The sequence below is a fragment of the Salvia splendens genome, chromosome 2 (genome assembly GCF_004379255.2).
Source record: "Salvia splendens isolate huo1 chromosome 2, SspV2, whole genome shotgun sequence".
Classification (NCBI taxonomy): domain Eukaryota; kingdom Viridiplantae; phylum Streptophyta; class Magnoliopsida; order Lamiales; family Lamiaceae; genus Salvia; species Salvia splendens.
The window spans coordinates 4824423-4839277 of record NC_056033.1 but is presented as its reverse complement, the minus strand read 5'-3'; the positions used below and the strand labels follow the sequence as shown (position 1 = coordinate 4839277).

At 39.8% G+C, this 14855-nt stretch overlaps 3 protein-coding genes across 4 annotated transcripts; all 3 read left to right on the top strand.

Annotated features, from left to right (window-relative positions):
- Window positions 1–211: 211 nt before the first annotated feature.
- Window positions 212–3950, top strand: LOC121760061 (SPX domain-containing membrane protein At4g22990-like). Its single transcript, XM_042155667.1, has 11 exons — window positions 212–449; window positions 751–826; window positions 1164–1284; window positions 1379–1690; window positions 1779–1883; window positions 1987–2438; window positions 2518–2822; window positions 2894–3081; window positions 3155–3345; window positions 3416–3549; window positions 3657–3950. The coding sequence occupies exons 2-11, from the start codon at window positions 774–776 to the stop codon at window positions 3893–3895; spliced, it is 2100 nt and encodes a 699-aa protein (XP_042011601.1). The 5' UTR covers window positions 212–449; window positions 751–773; the 3' UTR covers window positions 3896–3950.
- Window positions 3951–7206: 3256 nt separating this feature from the next.
- On the top strand, window positions 7207–10187 carry LOC121759778 (ATPase GET3A-like). The gene is made up of 7 exons (XM_042155450.1): window positions 7207–7618; window positions 8113–8237; window positions 8446–8596; window positions 9046–9156; window positions 9269–9407; window positions 9483–9598; window positions 9702–10187. The coding sequence occupies exons 1-7, from the start codon at window positions 7358–7360 to the stop codon at window positions 9876–9878; spliced, it is 1080 nt and encodes a 359-aa protein (XP_042011384.1). The 5' UTR covers window positions 7207–7357; the 3' UTR covers window positions 9879–10187.
- Window positions 10188–10577: 390 nt separating this feature from the next.
- On the top strand, window positions 10578–14614 carry LOC121759755 (peroxisome biogenesis protein 16-like). Of its 2 annotated transcripts, none has more exons than XM_042155447.1 (8): window positions 10578–11023; window positions 12170–12243; window positions 12915–13142; window positions 13247–13548; window positions 13630–13892; window positions 13978–14045; window positions 14181–14242; window positions 14323–14614. In XM_042155447.1, the coding sequence occupies exons 1-8, from the start codon at window positions 10955–10957 to the stop codon at window positions 14382–14384; spliced, it is 1128 nt and encodes a 375-aa protein (XP_042011381.1). In that variant the 5' UTR covers window positions 10578–10954; the 3' UTR covers window positions 14385–14614. The 2 variants fall into 2 exon arrangements, with proteins under 2 accessions (XP_042011381.1, XP_042011383.1); XM_042155449.1 differs by having other exon boundaries at window positions 10580–11023; window positions 12170–12227; window positions 12926–13142.
- The last annotated feature ends 241 nt before the right edge of the window (window positions 14615–14855 follow it).

The window sequence follows — 14855 nt, the reverse complement described above, 5'->3', positions numbered from 1 at the left end:
ACAACTTATTTTTATATAGTACCATATTAATTTTTGTAGTTAATGGTGGATACACATCAAAGCCACAAATAAACTTAAACTCTTATAAAAAATTATTATAATAAAATTATTAAATATTTAATATCTTTGTGTAGATCATAGTATATATGAGTCATATTTAATTAGTAAAAATCACTAGAAAGATGGAATCGTGGATTTGATAAAGAGTGATGCATTTTGACTTGGCTAAAAAAATGTAAATAGTATATTTAGTAGGGACGCCATTGATCTATTTTGTGCTAACCGAGTTGCATCCCTCTCTTCGTGTCTTGACTCACAGTCACACACTACACTCTCAGTATTTTTTGTTAGTGTGTGTTTTTTGTTTGAGTAGAAACTAATTTTCTGGGACCCAACGCCATTGAAGTCTGATTCTGCTGCACTCTGTCCCTGTCATCAGATTTTTGGAGGTGAGGACGATAAAATTGATAAAAATAAGATCTTGTTTATGGGTTTTCTTGATTTCATGCAAATGTAGAATCTTCAGTTTTGGAAAGAATTTATTCATATTTAATACGTACCCCCAAAGAGATTAATATAGTACTCGTAATTTTATTGAGCTCACAGGAAATACTTACAATCCAATTTAGACTCATGAGAAAAAATCAAGATTGCATTTTTATATTTCATTCTTGTGGTATGTGTTCTTGGCTTGAGCTGTGATGGTCTGATTTTCCCAGATTCTAAGATTAGAAATTGATTTAGCTGCAGGTGTTTTGATAACTGGATGAAGGATGGTTGCATTCGGCAAAAAGTTGAAACAATTACAAATTCAAGAGTGGGAAAGGTACTTTTTTCATGCTTCATCAATTGTGGAATTTAGTTTCTTAGTTTCGCTCCAAAACTGATGTTTTCTGTTTCAGATTGAATGATGAATGTCTGATTTTTCGTTGTTGTTATCAAGTGAATATGTGTCATTGTTGTGTTTAGTGGAAATTTAATCTTGATTTTTATGTGAAAAATGAGTTGGTTGGTGAAAATTTATCATGAGCCATGATTTTTCTTTGAAGAGATGCAACATGTGGTTTAGATGTTTGATCTTATTAGCTTTAAACAAAGTATATATCATATATGTATCAGCGTATGTTCGATATGTTCGTAAACACGATTGTGCTATGTCTCAGCTTCTACATTAACTACAAGTTAATGAAGAAGAAGGTGAATCAATATGCTCGGCAAATTGAGGTTTCAGAACACAATCGCGAGTATGTCCTCAAGGATTTCTCACGAGTTCTTGATAGCCAGGTAAAGAAGTCGTATCATGTTCGATTTTTATTGACAAGAGAAAGGTCAATTATCAAATCTTAAGCGTGTATTTTCTTGCCTTGGATGAATGCAGATTGAAAAGACTGTCCTGTTTTTACTCGAACAAGAGGGGCGTCTGGCAAGCAGGCTATCCGTTCTAGGAGAGCAGCATGATGCCCTCGTTCAGCACGATGCTGCTGCAATGATACCTGAACTGCAGGAATCATATAGAGTTGTGGGGGAGGAGCTTCTAAAACTCTTGCATTTTGTAGAACTGAACGCCATTGGACTTCGCAAGATATTGAAGAAGTTTGATAAGAGGTTCGGTTATAAGTTCACTAATCACTATGTCAAGACTCGCGCGAGTCATCCGTATTCTCAGCTTAAACAGGTGTTTAAGCACGTGGTAAGACGAACAGAATAAGGGCTTTTTAAGGTGGTGAACGCATCACTTCATTTTTATTTGATATACTATATCCGAACTACACGTGCAGGGAATCTCAGCTGTCGTTGGTACCTTATCTCGCCACCTTGCAGATCTCAAAGACCACCAGGGGACCTATATCTCGATCTACGATCAACCTGCTCTGTCCCTCCTGGTTTTTACCTCTCGTCCTTCAATATCTATCGCGACTTCTGTCATATTGACAATGTGCTTAGTAAAGATTTGAAGTTTTTTCCTTACTTGTTTGTCTTGTGCAGGATCCTACTATCGAGTCTATCAAAGCAGCAGTCGATCGTTTGTCAAATACGACAGATTTCCTTCAGTATATAGGGAAACACGCGCTTATTCCAGAGGAGGAACCAACAACGACTGCAGACAATGATGTTGACGAACGATATCATTTCATGTCACTTCTTCTCAATTTGGTGAACACATTTTTGTACATGGTGAATACATACATCATCGTTCCGACAGCAGACAGCTACTCGTTGAGCCTTGGAGCTGCAGCGACGACTTGTGGAGCTGTCATAGGTTCGATGGCCGTTGCACAGGTTTTCTCATCAGTATATTTCAGTGCTTGGTCGAATAAGTCATATTTGAAACCTCTCATCTTCAGCAGCATTGTCCTGTTCATCGGGAACACCTTATACGCTCTTGCTTATGACCTCAACTCGATACATGTGCTTTTTATCGGCCGTGTGTTTTGCGGGTGAGAACTGAAAATCGAATCAAAATGTGAATGATGATTTGGAATACCATTTAAATGTTTGCAACACTACTGGTTTCAGATTGGGGTCAGCGAGGGCTGTTAATCGTCGTTACATCAGTGATTGTGTTCCTATAAAGATGCGTATGAAGGCTTCTGCTGGTTTTGTCAGCGCAAGCGCTCTTGGAATGGCGTGCGGCCCGGCTCTCGCCGCCTTGTTCCAGACCGACCGTACGATTTTCTGGATTACATTGAATGAAAATACTCTGCCTGGTTGGGTAATGGCTCTGGCATGGCTAGTCTATCTACTCTGGCTGTGTATTTCGTTTCGAGAGCCTTGCAACGACAACAAGCTAAATCCTCCTACGCGGAGGGAGACGAGCAATGGTATCTAAATTGGACAACTTGGCTTTTAAACCTTCCTATTCAAAGTTGATCCGTTGCATCTTGTGTTGTAGGGCTGGAAAATGGTGCTTTAGAAAATTCTGTATCCGAGCTGTTGATAGAGAAGCAGAACGACGGCCACAACGACGAAGACAATGAGGATGATGATGAAGAATTCAACAACAATGAGGAAGCAGAGGAAAGCCATCAACCTGTGACATCCATTGTGTCTGCATATAAACTGCTTACACCTTCCGTTAAGGTCCGTGCACCTCTTCGCGTTGGCATTTCCACATAGATCGTGTATCTAAAACACACTCTTCGTGTCTGATCAGGTACAGTTGCTAATATACTTCATGCTCAAGTATGCAATGGAGGTTTTGCTGGCTGAATCGAGCGTGATCACCTCGTACTACTTCATTTGGTCATCGGGCAAAGTAGCTAGTTTCCTCGCCTGCCTCGGACTAACTGTCCTCCCAGTGAACGTTCTCGTTGGGAGCTACCTCAGCAATGTGTTTGAGGAAAGGTATATAACTCGACATTTTCCTACTCCGTTCGCTACACAGATGCGCCTAAAATGTTTCCATCGAATACAGACAAGTTTTACTGGCAGCGGAGATCATGGTATGCATTGGCATCATCTTCAGCTTCCAAGTAATAATCCCGTATTCCGTTCCACAGTATGTCTGCTCGGCTCTACTCACATTCGTAGCTGCTGAAGTTCTCGAAGGTAAGCAGTAAGCACCGGACCTCCTATGTGAAATCATTTGGCAATAGAGGTCGTCGCATGTAGGGATGTTCAATTGTTGAATTTGTTAATTTCCCTTGCTCTGCTAGGTGTTAACCTGTCACTGTTATCGCGGGTGATGTCGTCACGGCTTAAGAGAGGGACGTACAATGGGGGACTGCTGTCGACGGAAGCGGGAACTCTGGCTCGGGTGGTGGCCGATGGGGCGATTACGCTGGCCGGGTACGGGGGCATGAATAAGCTATTGAATGCAACTCTGCTGCCCTCATTGTTGATCTGTATCTCCTCCATTGTAGCTACTTGTTACACTTATAACTCCCTCTACTGAGTCCGAAGATTTTATGCAAATACGTATACATAAATGTAAATTTTCCTTGCTAATCTAATACTTCTCGTTTTCTTATGTTATTTTATACTCCTATGACTTATTTGATATGAAACTACCGAATTTTGTTGACTGAATTCTATTAAATCTAAAACTTGAACCACCAATTTAATTGAATGGCAAATTAATACTCCCTCCGTCCTGCTTTAGGAGTCCCGGTTAATCAATTTCGGCATTCCGCTTTAGGAGTCCCGGTTGGGATAAAGTAATAAAAAATGCCTACAAAGTAAGTAAAAAATTATTAAAAGTGGGTCCTAACATCCACTACAATATTTATTTATTACACATTCAATTAAAAGTGGATCCCAACATCCACTACAACATTTATTTATTTATTACCCACTCAAATACTTTCTTAAAACATGTATCCGACTCAACTGGGACTCCTAAAGCGAGACGGAAGGAGTACTTCCTAATAAATGAAACATTTCAAATTCTAAAAATTCTAAAAATATGTTTAATATACCAAAGAGTAATAAAAAATATTCAAGAAATTAATATACAAATTTAATTTGATTTTTAAAATATATACAAAGTACAATAAATTAAAGTCTAAATTAGAGCTAGTGTAATAATAATAATAATAATAGAGTTTAACATAAATTCTAGTTTTTAATTAAAAAAACATTATTTATATACTACACTACACTATTAGAATCCAAATTACATGCCCAATCAATATACAATAACTAATACTCCATGAAACCCTAAATCATTCCTCTCTCTCTCCCTCAACGGTATCCTACTCCTTCCGTCGCCGCCTGCCTCCCGCCTCCTGCCTCCTTCATGCGCCGCCATGTGCCGTCGTGATTCGCCGCCATGTGCAGCTGCCTCCCCCCTCTCCCTCTCTCTCTCTCCCCGCCATGCGCCACCGCCCGCGTCGCCTGCCTCGAAGGCACACTTCGTTAGCACGGCTTGCCTCGCCGTCCACCGCCGTGATTCGCCGCCCACTTGCTTCCTCCAAACCCGCCACCCTGCATAGCTCGCCCAGCCGCTGTTCGCCGCCTTCGTCATCCGTCGCGGCTCGCCACCGTCCTTCCTCATTGTTCTACCGCTAAGTCTCGTCGGCTCTCCTTCCGACACCGGCGATTGTAGTGTGTTGTAGTTTTATTTTTTAGGGCATCCACAATGGGGCGCCTATAGTCCGCCCTATAGGGCGCCCTATGCTCCGCCATATCAGCGTTTCATCCTCTTACCCTTCCACCTGCAGTGGGATGCCCTATAGTCCGCCCTAAGCATTTTATTTATTTGAATATGTAAAACACTACAAAAATTGGAAAAAAAAAGTTCATTTCATTAAAATTCAAACATTACACTACGAAATAAAAAAACTACAAATTCTCAACGGCGGTTACGGTCCCAAACTTCTTCAATCATGTCATTCATGAGCATGGTCTTGTTGGTTGCGCATTGAGGCCTGTCTAGATAGAACCTCATTGAAGCCCATCGGTAATCCTCGAACGTGGGGTGGGGCCGCCGTGCTGGAGCTAGATCCACCTTCACCATCGCCCCAATCGGTGACTCTTCCACCTTCGTATTCGACTATCATGTTATGCAAGATGATGCACGCATACATGACATCGGCGATGACGTCCTTGTACCAGAACCGCGCCGGACCCTTCACTATTTCCCACCGCGCTTGGAGCACACCAAATGCCCGCTCCACATCCTTCCGCGCAACCTCCTGCTTTTGCGCGAATAAAATTCTCTTCTCACCCATTGGGCAGCTGATCGTCTTCAAAAAAACAGGCCACCTCGGGTATATGCCATCGGCCAAGTAGTACCTCATATGATATTGGCGTCTGTTGGCAGTGAAGTCGATGGTCGGGCTGTTGCCATTGCATTGCTCGGTGAAGAGGTTGGATGAGTTGAGGACGTTGATGTCGTTGTTCGACCCTGCTACACCGAAGTAAGCATGCCAGATACAGAGCCGATGGTCAGCGACGGCTTCGAGGATCATCGTCGGGTGGCTGCCCTTGTATCCACTGGTAAATTGGCCTCTCCACGCCGTCGAACAATTCTTCCACTCCCAGTGCATACAATCGATGCTCCCTAGCATTCTAGGAAAGCCGTGCGCCGTCTCGTGCATCTTCATCAGGGCCTGACAATCCTCAGCAGTCGGCTTTCGCAAATAGGTGTTGCTATAAGCCTCCACAACTCCCCTACAAAAATTCTTCAAGCACTCGCGGCCAGTTGTCTCCCCGACGTGAAGGTACTCGTCGAACATGTCCGTTGTGGTTCCATAGGCCAACTGTCGGAGCGCAACCGTGCACTTCTGCAACGGCGTAAGTCCGGGTCTGCCGATGCCATCTTCCCGATACTGGAAGTATTCATCACGTGCCTCCAACGTTTGGACAATGTTGAGAAAAAGATCTCGCCGCATTCTAAAACGGCGGTAAAAAACTGTCGGGCCCCACCGTGGTTGCTCGTTAAAATAGTCTGCGAACAGACGTTGGTAAGCTACGTCGTGCTCGCGGCGGACAAACGTCCGACGTCGAATCGAACGTGGGATCCGCACCGCCTGGACCTGCTCCGCCGCTTCGCGCTCCATTTCGGTTAAGCATTCCGCCGCAGCCACATGAACGCAATCGAATAAGGCCCGAGTCAAGGCCCGAGTAATGCCCTCCGAGGTACTCCAGTCGTCGCCGGGTTTCATTTTTTTCAGTGAGAAAGATTGGGAGTGAAATATTGGTGTGTGGGGAAAGTGAGAGATGAGAGAGAATTATTGGGGTGGGAAATAGAAGATAAATGAGAGGTTTAAATAGATAAAAATTTTGAAAAAAAAAGGAAAACGCGTTGCATCGTCCGCGTGACCCACAGTGGGGCGGACGATACCGCGGACAATGTAAAGGGCGCGGACGATGCATCGAGCATAATCCGCATGGCTACAATGGCTCGAGCGGACTATCGTCCGCCTTACTATGGATGCTGTTAAATTGATTTGGTTCTATTTGTAGATTGAATTTATGTAGATTTCAATCTTGTTTGGGAAACTATTGTCTGTAATTACATTGGACAATCATTTGGTCCAATAGAATTTTAGAATTTTAAAAGATGTAAAATAAAAAAAGAAAATAAAGAATTACACAATCACCTTTCTATTTTCCGTCCAAAAAAGATAAAAATATATTTTCAACCAATTGTCATTTTTTTAAGTAGTATAGATAATAAAGAAATTGAAAATCATTATCTTCTTTTCCATTCCTCCTTTTTACTGTAATTGGGCTTAATCGCAAATAAATTAAAGTTGATATACTTTGAACAGAAGTTAAGAAGACAAAAAGAATCCGACCTTTAATTGGACTCCAACTGTTCGTATAAATTCCCCAAACAACGCGAGAAAAAAAATTCAAGAACAAGCATACCAAGCAGCCAAATTGCTACTGAATTGGCAGATATCGATCGATGGGGTCCAACGCAGAGTTGCTGGAAGGGACGGTGAAGAACGTACTGGAGCAGGATTCATTGAAGTGGATTTTCGTCGGCGGGAAAGGCGGCGTCGGCAAAACCACGTGCAGCTCTATCGTCTCGATTTTGCTCGCGACCGTGCGGGAGTCTGTGCTCATCATCTCCACCGACCCCGCCCATAACCTCAGCGATGCCTTCCAGCAGAAGTTCACCAAGTCTCCCTCGCTTGTTAACGGCTTCTCCAACTTGTACGCTATGGTACAATTATTCCCTTACTACTCCCACGAAATTTTCTATGTTAATTGAGTTGTGGAAGTTTACCCAATTGTGATTTTCCTTTCTCCCGAATGAAGGTATTCTTAGATTATTTGTATGTTTTTCTATTTTCGATTAATAACATTGATTTAATTGTTTTCTTTGGCGATTGATTCGATAATGTGAATTTAATCTAGTTCGTGTTGAAGTTCCAGTTTTATCATCTAATTGATGTTGATCAATGTTTCTAGTTTAATTGTTTCGCCCAATTTTGCTCATTGCGTATGGTTGTAGCTCATTGTTTTTATGGATCCTCGATCATTCAAAGTGTTGAATTGGTTGTGCTCGTCAGCTAATAATTCTTAAGAAGGCAACCATTAATAGAAGCATCAAAATGATCCTTTTCTTTTTCATATTGTTTGCACATATTGTTGTTATGCATTGCGAATTTGATTGGTTGATCTTCTAAATTTCATTGAATGAGATTCCTCTTGTAGGAAATTGATCCTACTGTGGAACATGAAGACTCTCTTGGATCAGATGCAACTGATGGATTCGTATCAGAACTAGCGAATTCTATCCCAGGAATCGATGAGGCAATGAGTTTTGCGGAAATGCTAAAGTAAGTCTGAAGTCTCACTTTCTCATTGGCTTTGGCAAAATATCTTTCGCTCATCGAACTTCACTCATTATTTTGGGTTAATCCTTATTCAATCCCTTTGTTTTATTCATCATGAAATGCAAGCATCCCCTTAGTGCAAACATTTGGGTTCTTGTATTATATTGACCTTCCTGAAGAACATATCATTAATTATCTCAATATTCTTCAGGCTTGTGCAAACCATGGATTATTCTGTCATAGTATTTGATACAGCTCCAACCGGACACACTCTACGCTTGCTACAGTTTCCTTCAACATTAGAGAAAGGGCTTAGCAAGATCATGACCATAAAGAATAGATTTGGTGGCTTATTGAGCCAAGTATGATTTCGCTCTTACATTCAGTATTCAATTCATATAGAAAAATAATTCAATTACAGGCTTTACTTTGTGTAAGAAGAAGGATTGCTAGTGCTTATACTAATTTAGTAAATTAGTAACAACTGCTTGCTTCTACTTGTTCATACTAATTATCAATACTGATGGTTCAGTTTTCTGTTATTTTAGACCCCAAAAACTAAGAACTTTACTCTTCTTTTTGGTGTATCTTGTAGTTAATGTTAGTTTTGTTTTGCCATTCTCACATACAATTCTCATTAGGATGAAATAGTTTATGTTACCCTGAGGTCTACAAAGACAACTTTTGCCACTCCTCTCTCTCTCTCTCTCAACTGCTGTGGTGCTTAGTAATTTAGTTTTTAATTGATAGGCTCCTATGTGTCTTGTTGATTCATTCATGAAAATAAGCTGCTCTCGGTTTTTCTTGTCAGATGACTCGCCTCTTTGGTGCCGGTGAGGAATTCAATGAAGATGCCATCCTTGGAAAACTTGAGGGCTTGAAAGAAGTGATTGAACAAGTGAACACGCAGTTTAAGGATCCAGTATGATTTTAAATGGCTCTCGATATACATTTCTTGTATATAGTTGCCTCAGACAGCTAATTTACATTTACTGCCCTAAATATCCTGATGTTGTGCCCTTCTCTTTTGGCAGGATTTGACGACTTTCATCTGTGTCTGCATTCCAGAATTCCTCTCTCTTTATGAAACTGAACGGCTTGTGCAGGAGCTTACTAAATTTGAGATTGATACACATAATATCATCATTAACCAAGTAATTTATGACGAAGAAGGTAAATTCCATCCCAATATTTTCTTCCTACCATATCCATTTCATTGCTAAATAGTTGTTGAACTCTCCTACTCAGTTGTTGAGTCGAAGTTGCTCAAAGCTAGAATGCGCATGCAGCAGAAATACCTGAATCAGTTTTACATGCTATACGATGACTTCAACATAACTAAGCTGCCGTTGTTGCCTCAAGAGGTATGAATGTAATGTTATATACTCCTCGAAGGAGTGAGTTCTGGGATCGCAAGGATTCTTCTTGATGTTTGATCACCGCGATTAATAAAGTTTTGCATAACAGGTTTGTGGGGTCGAAGCATTGAAAGCATTTTCGCACAATTTTATATGCCCGTATAAACCTTCCATCACTCGAGGCACGTTGGAAGAGGTGGAGCAGAGAGTATCTGCACTGAGAGAGCAGCTCAAGAATGCAGAAGCAGAGCTGGATAGACTGAACAAGGGGGAACAAAAGGCTTAGAGAGAAGAGAGAGATGAGCTTTGAGGTGTCATTATCATGTTTTATTAAATTTAAATTTTAAAGTATCTGAAAGTTAAGTTTTCCTCATTTTTGTTGTCCGATACCTGACATTATAGTTGAGTTGAATAGTCTTTGAATTTATTCAATGGTGTAACATTTGTAAACGTGTTGCATTGCTCAACCGGATGGAACACGTTTTTGTGTTTTACTGTAGTCTCAATAAGTATTGCTTTTTAGTTTTAATTTTGTAATATGACTTGTATTTGTATATTAGGATTTATTATAACTAATACTACTATTCTTGTGACATATACATTGGATATGAAGACTCATACATTGATAGCCAATACAATTAATGATAATTTGCTCTTTTTCAGAAATAGAAATGTTACCTATTCCATTTGTCCATAGAATAATGACTAGTTTTACTTTTTTTTTTCGCAGTGAATAGATTCAATCACCACTAAATCATTACATACAAATTCAATTATGTAGCTGCTAATGTTTTGCGCTCATTTTTCTTAATTGAGTTAAACAATTTTTTAAAACCCGCAGTGAATCATAGACGGAGGAGGGAGTCCTGTTTTGAGAAATACCCTAACCGGCAACACTTTTGAAATATTTTTTGTGTATAATGATTAAACAATTTTTCTAATAATAATAAAAATGAGATAAATAAAAGGATTATCACAGTTCTCCCCAGTTCTGATACACAGAAATCGGCTGCAAGTTAAATTTAAAGAAGCCTCTGATTTCCATTTCCATTTCCATTTCCATTTAAAGAAGCCGGTTAAATATCTGTTCCCTTCCCTCCAGATATCTATGGTATATCTTCACCGATAATCTCACACTCTTACACACACATATATATACTCTCACGCACCCCTAAAAAACGATATCCCCAAAAGGGCTGCCTCCTTTCCCCGTTTTCCCACTTGGGATTCACTCAGAATTGCGGGAAACTCTAACTAAGCGGTGGATTTTGGAGTTAGGGTTCCTGAATTTCTGCAGATTAGCTCGCATAATCCTGAAATCACTTGGGGTTTTTCTGACCAAGATTCGGATTTTTTAATCACATGGAAGCTTACAAGAGATGGGTTCGGATGAACAAAGACTACGTGCATTCTCTTGAGTCCTTAACTAGTGTAAGCCTCCAAAACTTACTTCTCCTTTTTCTCTTTCTATTTTGTGATTGATGATTACTCATACTTGTGTTTCTATTTTGTTTCCTTTTTTGGATTTTGTTTCGGTAGTGTTCTGTCATTTTCAGCTGGTGCTTTTTTGTTTAATTCGGATTTTAGGGACTAGACGTAACAGAGATAGAATTTGAAAGAGCTCGAAATGTGTTTTGAAGCATTTGGAGTTTCCGGATTTGTACATATTTATTTTACTCCCTTATTGTGCTTTTAGAGATGCACACTACTGAAACAAGTTTCATAGATGTTTTCTAGTTGTAGCAATACTTGAATCTGGGTGGCTGTAGAATACAAGTAATTTGTTGTTGAATTCTATGCAGAATCTTGTGCCCTTCGAAATTGGTGTTTGTTAAGCATCTTTTAATGCACTACCCGTGTGTCCGGCCTTTATAGTTTGCTATAAGTCATTGATATCCAGTAAATTTTGCTATCTAGATTACCCCATTCTTGCATCTTCTGCCTCTCATACTGCCACATTTTTGGATTGAATCATGTATTGTGGTGATTGGTGAATCTATTGAAGTTGAATGACATGTGTGATCATTCATCAGTTATAACTTATGGTTATCACTACGGCCTAAAGTTGCATTAACACATCAGAAACGTATGTATGGGCTCAAAGAATCCTATATTGTCGTGTTTTCCTTGATTTGATGTGCATGTTAGTACTTGAAACTTCAGTTCGTTGTGGGTTGTGGCCTGTGTCGTTTATCTGCAGTTAAAACCCAAATTCTTATTGCTTCTAAGAGGGTCCTTGATTGATGGGTTTGAAGATGGGGATATGGCCGTCCGTGGCTGAAAAATGTTGGTTAGTAACAAAAATGGTTACATGAACAGTTTTGATATTCCATTCTCTTTATCAATGGGATATCTAGTTTTTGGAGGGAGGGGGGGATGAAAGCCATTAGTATTCTTTCCTATTTAACCAAGAAGAGCAACCCAAGTTTTTGTTCAGATAACTGGCATATCTTTTCTCTGCCTTTTTCAGTTTTTCTTCACCCCTTTTCATATTTGTGAGTGGGAGTTCAATGATGTTGAGTTATATCAAGATACTCCTGCTGTCCCCTTATCAGATTGTTTAACTGATACTTTCAGGGTTTAACATGGCTTCTACCGGAGCGGTTCTCTGATTCAGAAATTGGACCTGAAGCAGGTTTTGTAGAATTTTGGTAACTATGACTTCTTATTAGCTATTACTAACAAGGCATTTCTTGATTAAATATCCCTTCTAGAATGTATTTCTTGATTAAATATCGTATCTAGAATTTCTTGATTGAATTCATATCCATACAACTGCACTCTGTTGGACCCATGATTTTCAGATTGAAAGTGGAGAGTTGAAGTAGAAGTACTTTAGGACCAAATTTGAGAATATTATCCAGTTGGACAGATTAAGTACCAAATCATTTGTGGTTTAGTATTGTGTAAATTTTAAAATAGAATAAAGATTAATTGCTACTCCTGTACTGTCAGTATTTCATTTATTGATTAAGTCTCTTGCTATTGTTTCCTTTTCCACAATCACTGTGAACTTATTGCAAATTTCTCTTAATATAGAAGCAGTGTGAAATGAATTAAAATATTGTTAGAGGGCAATACAACAAAAGAACTAGAGCACTTTATTGTTTTAGTAAATAATAATCTGAAAATTCCAGGAAAATGTATGACTGTATAAATAACTACGGCACCTCCTTATTATGTAGTAGGAGTGCCTAATATTGTTGAGAGTTTAACTGAACATCACTATTTCTATATAACTGATGTCATACTCAAACACTTCTTTTCTTGATGTTATCATTTGGTTGTTAGTAATGGGATATGTCCCCTCATATATTTAAAGTTTTGCTGCAGTTACATCAATATTGGGCATTATAACCACCATCAATGAGCATATAGTTGAGACAGCTCCAAGCCATACCCAGTCAAGGCATGTAGAGCCTTCGTCCTTCCCATTCTCACTCTGCATAACTTTACTTAAGGACTTGGAAACTCTAGTTGAAGTTGCTGCACAGCAATTTTATGGTGAAGAGCAGAAATGGAGCTTCATGGCCATTACAGAAGCAATCAAGTAATTGTCCTACTCAGAGAAATTTTACTTTGAAGTGCTTAACATTCAGCTGAATTATTTAAACTGTGTGACTGAGATAAATATTGTGGATAAATCTACTACAGGGTATTACTTAGATTGGCAATTCTGCAAAAGAGCGGGTATAAAATGCTTTTGCGTGGTGGGGAAACTATAAACGACCAGAGCGAGTCTGATGATCTTGACTCGCAGAGAAATGCGCTATCATCAAAGCCTGGACCACAAGGGGTTTCTTCCATTCTGAAAAATCATCAAGGACAGACTCCATGGAATCTTGAGGGAAGGGCTTTGTCTGCCTTAAATAGATTCGGTGAAAATGGCAGGACAGTTTCTGAGCCCACGTGGTTACGCAGGGTTCAGCACCAGCAGGAAGTCATGGAGCCTTCAAGTAATTTTCCTCTTTTATACTTTATTGTGGCTAAGTTTCTGCTTTAACATGTCGCCTAAACGCACCCTTGCATCTTCACAGTGCCAGTGACTGAAACACCTAGTCTCTCTACTTTCTTGTCTGAGAAGGGTATGCCAGGGGGTTTATTTCTGACGGGTGAGGTGATGTATATCTTAAGGCCACTCATATATGTATTGCTTGTTAGAAAATATGGGGCGCGATCATGGTTTCCTTGGCTTACTTCTTTGGGCGTGGACCTCGTTGGAAGTGGAGTTATTTCATTCGTCACAACATTGTGGCATAATAGCATTGATTTCCGTCTCTCCAACAATGAGAAGAATGAGGTTAGACTATTCTTTCTGCTTGCATGAGTCAGATTCTGTGACTAAGTGTAACCTAAAAAGCTTTTCTCACTTGCACGAGTTGCAGTTAAAAAGGCGGAAATTATTGTGGGCGCTATACCTCATGAGAGATCCATTTTTCACCAAGCATACTCGGTAACACTATGTTGTTTATCTTGCAAGATTTCATGTTGTTTCGGCCTCTTACTCTCTGCCTTCTCCCCCACCCGCTCCACACCACAGTGCACGAAAAAGGACGAATTTTATGCTAATGTTTGTTCCCTGCTTCAGGCAAAGACTCGATGGTGCTCAAAAGCTACTAGAACCCATCCCCATTGTCGGGCTTCTAAGTGGTAAGTTTGGTAGTTATGTTTGAATTCGATAAGCACCATTTTTTGGTTGAACTCCCTCAAATCTTCCCTTCCACGTGCAGAGAAAGTTATTGAACTCCTCGTTGGAGCCCAGACGCGGTACACCTACATGTCTGGTTCGTGATGGAAATTATCGACGAGCTCCTCTTTAATGGTGAAGCTTGTGCAGAGTAATACCTCAAATCATGTTGTAACACAAGTAGTATTTCATCATGATAATAAATTAGAGAAAACATAGTCATCTCATGCGTGTTAGATATATACATATCCATTTCTCTGCTCCTTTTTGTCACCAAACTCAGAAATGCATTTGTAGCTTATGCTTCCATTTCTATGAAATAGCTATTTGGGATCTCTCTCACATCAACTAGAACACTTTTCTTATAAATAAATTTAAAGTTGAGTTATGGTAAAGGTTGGAGAAAGTTGAGAGAAAAGGCCTATAGAAAGTGGTGGTGTAATTAGGAGATAAAAAAAGTGGTAAAAATGGGTGAAATGGAATGGGTCCAACCCAACCCTACTCCAATAGAATTGGCACCCTTAAGCTATAATTATAAACACCAATGTTTGCCCACTAATTATTGCTACCAAATTA